This window comes from Oncorhynchus kisutch, linkage group LG18 (genome assembly GCF_002021735.2).
Source record: "Oncorhynchus kisutch isolate 150728-3 linkage group LG18, Okis_V2, whole genome shotgun sequence".
NCBI classification, from domain to species: Eukaryota; Metazoa; Chordata; class Actinopteri; order Salmoniformes; family Salmonidae; genus Oncorhynchus; species Oncorhynchus kisutch.
The window spans coordinates 35,635,017-35,642,805 of NC_034191.2; the positions used below are offsets into that span (position 1 = coordinate 35,635,017).

Genomic DNA, 7,789 nt, shown 5'->3' on the forward strand with positions numbered 1-7,789 from the left:
AAATCCCAGAATGTTACAAGGTCGATAATTTGGTATGACAATCTGGATACCGTCCAAGCCTAGTCATAGAAACATACATACATACCACCTTATTCAAACACATAAACAGACTGATATACAGTACACCATTGCAAACACTAGTCTGTAACATCCACATATAGCATTCAATAGAACTGACCACAAAATGTTCTACTGGATACAAACACAAAGATTCTCACACACACACACACACACTGAAGATGAAAGAGCAGAGTGGAGCAGACTAACAGATGTTTGAGAGCAAGGCTGGTGTGTGTTGGCGTCAGGGTGAGACAGTGGGCCATCTCAACCTGGACTCAGACTGCTATCAGACCAGCTCTCTCTCTGGCTGGCTGGCTAGACGCTCACATAAACCAACATCAGCCTTGGCCTCTCAACTCACTCTGACAAACACACACACACAACGACACACACAACTCACTACGACACACACACAAACATTCTTACTCCATCTGCGGTCTGACTGAGGCATTAAAAACACAGACGGAGCAGTGGAGGACAGGTAGTCAGGAAGCCACACCCCCATCCAGTGGTTGGCTCCCGAACCACAAGTGGGACCCCTCTACCTCTCCCTCAGCATAGTACGAGCCAGCCGTATCACCCTGGTCCTGCCAGACTGTTAACGGCCTCCACCTCTGATCCGGAACCAGTTTATGAGTAGAACCACTGCGTTTCACAAGCATCTGAGAGGGCTAAATCCAGAGAGGACCGTGGGAGGTAGTGCGCCCTGATTGGTGGCTTGGTTCTGTGGGAGGTGGGCTGTCGTTGCTCTGATTGGTCGGTCAACGGTGTTGTGGGAGGTGGATATTGACAGAAGCCAACCGCAGACCCCAGCTGGTGGTGGCTGTATCTCCAGCTGGCCGTAAAAACATTGTCAACTTTCTGACACAAATGACCCCAGTTAACCCGTCCCCACATATACATTTTGTGTCATAATGCATTGTCATTTTGGAGTCACTTTTATTGTAAATAAGAATAGAATATGATTCTAAACACTTCTACATGAATGTGGATGCTACCATGATTACAGATAATCTAGAATGAATCGTGAATAATGATGAGTGAGAAAGTTAGACGCGCAAATACTGTTTCACCCCCCCCAAAATGCTAACCTCCCCTATTGTTGTAATGGTGAACATTTTGCATGTCTTGGGGATAGGATATATATATCTTTTTAAATCACAACTTCTTCCTTCTAGCAGAACAGAGGCCTGACCAACCCAGCCTTCACCACAGCAGCCCCAGAAGACAGACCTAACAGTGCTTCTGACCATGAGTGACCTCAAACAGGCCCGGAGGCTGAACACATTTCTGCAGTGTCAGGATAGGACGTTTTGTCTGCTCAGCCAGTTTCCCATATCAAAGAAATGGGAATGTAGTCCATGTAGAAAATGTCAACTATGAAAGCACTGGGTGCTGAGTAAGAGAAACATATATAAATTGGGAGATGGTTGTGAGGGAAGTGTGTGTGTGTGTGTGTGTGTGTGTGTGTGTGTGTGTGTGTGTGTGTGTGAGTGAGCAGAGACCGGGACGGCAAACATTGTGAAATCGGTTGAAAATCTCTGAGCAATGCCAGGGAGAGAGAGGGCTGTTAGGTGAGGAATGGGAGGATGGGGGAAGAGTAGAAGAGGAAGTAGACAATGCTGCATGATACATCCTTTGTTGCAAAATAGAAGTCTAACATTGGATACAAATATGTCTCAACATTTTAAGCTGTTGGTACCACGGAGGCCATTTTGTAGACACAAACATGATGTCATGTTGTTAATGTTTCCATCATCCCTCTCTCCGTCTGACACATATAGTAGATTCTTAATACCAGCCTGAAAATGTGTCTGCTCTAACATTGTCTCATATCTCTTCTTCCTGCTCTGACATGAGATGAGAAAATGCAGCAAGACACTGGACGTTACCATGGCAACAGAAGAGCTAAGGAAGAAAAAGGAAGGAGGATACCATGGTAACGATGAGAAAAACAGCCAAATACAACATTATCGGATGTATAGGATACATGACGTAACTCTACTAGAACAGGATTGTTCCAGAACAGGAATAAAGGACAACAACATAGTCAAAGGGATTAGAGTGACTGATCAGTGCAGCAGCAAGCGATCAAGCATCACCATGGCAACAGTACAGTGGCAAGTAGCTGAGAGAACCAAAAATGGCCGTCACTAACTAGGCCTCCTTTTTACCAGAATCTTCCTTCTTACTGTGTCTCTTCATATCATTCAGATAAAGAACTAAACGACAACTAAGCATCGTTAGAGGCACAGTTAACTGCCCTTCCGCCTGGTATTCCATCCATGGGAGTCACATGAGAAGGGAAATTAGTGTGCAGGCAGCTGGAACAGCCCCATTACCATGTGATAAATGGCTCTCCCTCAGAACCATACGTCATTTCAGCACTTTCCCCCAGGGACGTGATTGATCACAGGGCCGTGGTATGGAGAGCTGAGGCCCACCAATCTGGGATCAGTAGGCTGGGACAGGCTCCGTCAGTCAACCCAGCGTATGGAGTATGGAGATCAGCACCATGAAGGCCAGGCCACGCGGTTAGTACCTCTAGGCTGCAATGAACAGATCAGGGAAGGCCAGACTGAATCTGAGAAACCAACCTGAGCCTCCAAAAATATTTTTGAGAAATGCTTGAATGGGCACTTTTGTCACATTACGCCGGCATTGTCACCAAAAGTTTAAGAGGGTTAGCACTTCAGAGGCCCCTAGGAGGATGAAATAATGTTTTTAACAGTCTGCGCATTAATGTGGGCAAACATAATTGTGCAGAAGTATGGAGGTTATGTGTATAGGTCCTTATGTATATCAGAACCTGTGATGGGAATAAATTGGTCCTTTCTGGTCTGGTGGCTGGTGTAAGGTGTAATTACTCAATCACAATGTGATAAACATTCACCTCTTAAAGTGGTAGTATTTCAAGGCGTGGAGTTGTAAAATATGTAGATAGTATCACTTAAAACTATTCACCCAAGTTTACTACGAGATTCAATCTTCTTGATGCCAGGGCAAGCACTGTGAGGGGGATTGTGCAAGTTAATTTGGCAAAGTAGTCCACGCAACATCTGGATAGCATTAGAGGAGACATGAAGCCAGTCTCAGTGAACGGCTTGCCCCGCACCCCTGAAGATCAAAATATGTGTCATTAAACAATTTTTTCACCACTTCCAAACAGGTCAGAGAATCCGTGGTAATTACTTGAATTGTAGTGATTAATGACACCTCGGTTTGCTCTGTGGGACTAGACTATAAAGGCAGGGTTCCCCAACTGACGGCCTGCAGGCTGAATATTATGATATTTGGCCCCCCAAGTTCTGATCCCCCCCCCCCAAAAAAGTTGTATTTTTTAGAATTTTTTATTTTTATTGTTGGACATAAAAGACGGTAAAAGGTCAGGTCCAAGGGACTTTAATTTGGGAAATCTGTTCCAAAGTATTCCCACGCATAATAGACCAATGCAGCGCATTCGGAAAGTATTCAGGCCCCTTCACTTTTTCCACAATCTGTTACGTTATAGCCTTATTCTAAAATGGATTAAAACTGAAATACAAAAAACTGAAATATCACATTTACATAAGTATTTAGACCCTTTACTCAGTACTTTGTTGAAACCCCTTTGGAAGTGATTACAGCCTCAAGTCTTCTTGATGCTACAAGCTTGACACACCTGTATTTGGAGAGTTTCTCCTAATCTTCTAAGCATAGCCTCTCAAGCTCTGTCAGGTTGGAAGGGGAGCGTCGCTGCACAGATATTTTCCTCTCTCCAGACATGTTTGATCGGGTTCAAGTCCAACTCTGGCTGGGCCACTCAAGAACATTCAGAGACTTGTCCCGAAGTCACTCCTGCATTGTCTTGGCTGTGCTTAGGGTCGTTGTCCTGTTGGAAGGTGAACCTTCACCCCAGTCTGAGGTCCTGAGCACTCTGGAGCAGGTTTTCATCAAGGATCTCTCTGTACTTTGCTCTGTTCATCTTTCCCTCGATCCTGACTAGTCTCCCAGTCCCTGCCGCTGAAAAACATCCCCATAGCATGATGCTGCCACCAACACCACGCTTCACCGTAGGAATTCTATTGGCCAGGTGATGACTGTTGCCAGGTTTACTCCAGACGTAATGCTCTGAATTCAGGCCAAAGAGTTGAATCTTGGTTTCATCAGACCAGAGAATCTAGTTTCTCATGGTCGGAGTGTCCTTTAAGTGCCTTTTGGCAAACACCAAGCGAGCTGTCATGTGCCTTTTACTGAGGAGTGGATTTGTCTGGCCACTCTACCATAAAGGCCTGATTGGTGGAGTGCTGCAGAGATGGTTGTCCTTCTGGAAGGTTCTCCCATCTTCACAGAGGAACTCTGGAGCTCTGCCAGAGTGACCATCGGGTTCTTGGTCACCTCTCTAACCAAGGCCCTTCTCCCTTGATTGCTCAGTTTGGCCAGGCGGCCAGCTCTAGGAAGAGTCTTGGTGGTTCCAAACTTCTTCCATTTAAGAATGATGGAGGCCACTATGTTCTTGGAGACCTTAATGCTGCAGAAATATTTTGGTACCCTTCCCCAGATCTGTGCCTCGACACAATCCTGTCTCGGAGCTATACGGACAATTCCTTCTTTTTTTTTTTGCTCTGACATGCACTGTCAACTGTGGGACCTTATAAGAGCAGACCTTGAAAATTCTAGCCCCTTGGCTGCTGCCATAGAAGTGCCCATCCAAGAAGGCTAAAGGTCATTGGCCACAGATAAAATGACATCAAATCCCTTTATATGTACAGTAGCTTTGATTGGACTGATCATGTCAACATCATACTTTCACAATCTTAGCTAGCAGTCATCATCGTGAATCAAATCGACAATCTACTGGAAAATCCTTTTTAATTCTTGTCATATGAAGAGAAATTATAGATAAAACGTATCGGTGCTCATCTGCAATTGGACATAAACATTACACAACAAGTTGGAAATCGCATATTCAATGAGTGGTTTGGAAGGAATCACTGACAGTGGCTGTGTGGCCCAACATCTGGGATTAAGGTGCTCTTTTCCAAATTTAAAATGAGAAAATGTCAACATTGGCCGTGCTATCAATGAACCATGATTTGTGCCGCAGTCAAAACAACTGTTAACACGGAGGACCGCCGCACCACCTTTCTATTCAAGTCAATCAAATGTATTTATAAAGCCCTTCTTACGTCATCTGATGTCACAAAGTGCTGTACAGAAACCCAGCCTGAAAACCCAAACAGCAAGCAATGCAGGTGTAGAAGCAAGATTAGCCGAGCACAACAATGTGAGTCCAAAAATGTATTGTATGCAGCTTCATAAATGATGTAATATGCCGGGGAGATATGTATACTGTAGCTAAGAAAGTAATACGAAGTGTCTGTTGTGGAGTAAAATGTTAGTAGCCCATGTGCCTCACCCTAATAATTTGGTATATTTACCCCTATTAATTTTGCCTACTGTTCTGACTGTTTTACTGTAGCCTATAACCTGTTTTAGAGAAATGTAATCGTCAAATATTGTAGGAGCTTTCATTGTCTGCTTATATGCCCCCTTTATTCATCCTACGGTTCTGACTTGGTGTACAGGGAGAGCACTGTTAGAACAGCCCATGTTCTGAATTCTGTCACTGTACATTTCAAAAGTTATATTGACTAACGTCCATCCTAGCTCGGTTTGTGTATTAATCAAAACTATGGATTGCCTCTTATCCGCTTGTCGTCCCCTTATGCCATAGTTTGTACATCTCAATTGTCATTAGAAACCACATTTGCTTAAGCAAGTCAACCATATCAGCTGTTTTTTTAAAGGCAGTAAATTAGGCTGAATGAACTGTTTCGCTGCCAGACAAGACTCCACTGATAGCCAGGTGTAGCAGTTGGGCTAGCTTTATGTAGGCCCTAACAGTTTGTGGGCACCATTTGTCACCGTTAAAGTGCAATTAATGTATTGTTTAGTGTTGTGTTGTGTAGTGGCTTTGCTGGCATGCATTCCACTTTTAGTTTTTTTTGCCCCACCAAGATTTACATACTAAAATCGGCAGTGCTTATGTATAAAGGTATTTCTGTTTTTTGATATACATTTGTGTACATTCAATTTTTATAAACGGTTTTCGCTTTGCCATTATGAGGTATTGTGTATAGATTGACGAGTTGCTCCAGAGTGGCGCAGCGGTCTAAGGCACTGTATCTCAGTGCTAGAGGAGTCACTACAGACCCTGGTTTCGATTCTAGGCTGTATCACAACCGGCCGTGATTGGGAGTCCCATAGTACAAACTATGGCATATTATTAAATCCATTTTAGAATAAGGCTGTAACGTAAAAACTGTCTGAAAGTCTGAATACTTTCCGAATGTGATCTTATACAAATGTATACACGTTTTGAAATTATTGTGTTTTAATCAAATATTTGATCTGTTTGGGCTTCTAGCGGTCAATTTGTAATTACGTTCTGCCCCCCTGACCCTCCGCTCAAGGCCAGCGGCTGAATCTAGTTGATGATCCCTACTATAGGGTGATCCATGGCCTCTGCAACATTACTCAAAACTAAAAAACAGATTGACAGAAATGGGGTCCAGCAAGTAGATGTTACACAATATAGCACATTCTCAGAATGGTTTATCATGATGAAAAAGGGAAGGCCATAATTCAAGCAGAGTTCCAGGAGTGATAAACCTATAGTTTACACTGTAACCTAGCAGGCTTGCGTAACGTGTATGAACGCGATACAACGTAGCCTAGAACTAGTTGGGTAATGGGGCTACTCGGGGGAGGAGGCAACACGAAAGAGAGAGGGTTTGAATTCAGAGAAACGAGCATACCATCGCGCAGGCGGCCACCTGCGTAATAAAACAATAATTTCTGCAATGATAGGACTGAAACACACAACACATCCGAAGACTGTTTTGCATCTGAGCAAAAAAAAACACACAAAAACACAGAGATCAGGCTAATATGCACGATGGGTTTTCATACCATTAAACATCTGACAGACAGACATTAATATCCCTAAAAATGCGCTGGTCTGGAATACTAATCAATCCATACCTGCAATCGCTCTGTCGCTGGCTGCCACATTTTAGTATAATCAAAGGTTTTCGTCTCTACTGAAGCTGGTTATTCTCTGTGTAGTCCAGCTCACATCTGCTCATTCTCGGGGCTTGCTTCTCCTCTTCTGCAATCTGGAGAAACAGACAGTGAATTCCAATGAAGCGTGATGAAGCTCCGCCTGCGAGCAGTTCCGAGACTGGTCTGCAGGGGGCGGTAGCGACAGCAGCAAGTAACGACAGGACGAGCCCTATTGCAAGCCAGAGAACACAGAACAGAAACAAACTATCCTGCTGGAATTTCGCTAAATAATTCCATTGACTGCATATTAAAGGCTCACATAAAAAATATTGCTAGTATTTCAAGCATTTTTGGTCAGTGTTACTCCACAGCTTGGTTTACTAATTGCTGTGTCCTTTTATGGTTTGCCCAAACGGTCATGGTTTTGATGGTTGATGGCGCACCTCTACATTCCAGCCTTCTGGCTCCAGTGAAATGGCTCCATCAGATCTAGCCATGACTCAGTTTATAGGAGCTATGCCCACCAATGGATCCCTACGGAGGCCAAACAGTGCCCATGACCCTGGAGGTCATGGAAAGGGGAAAGAGGGTAGAGGTCAACTAAAGTCCCCCACTCAGACTGCAGTATAGGGTGTAACTCATCAATAACCACTGGTTCCTCTCATCTCCACTCAGTCTGTGT

The 7,789-nt window shown here is 44.0% G+C and overlaps 1 protein-coding gene across 1 annotated transcript in view; it reads right to left on the bottom strand.

The window, feature by feature from the left end:
- Positions 1–7,254, bottom strand: part of LOC109909034 (PTB-containing, cubilin and LRP1-interacting protein-like) — a 39,306-nt gene extending 32,052 nt beyond the window's left edge. The window contains exon 1 of the mRNA XM_020507912.2: positions 7,087–7,254. Within this exon, the coding sequence (XP_020363501.1) occupies positions 7,087–7,116 (30 nt within the window). The 5' untranslated portion in view covers positions 7,117–7,254. The remainder of the gene's footprint in view (positions 1–7,086) is intronic.
- Positions 7,255–7,789: the final 535 nt, after the last annotated feature.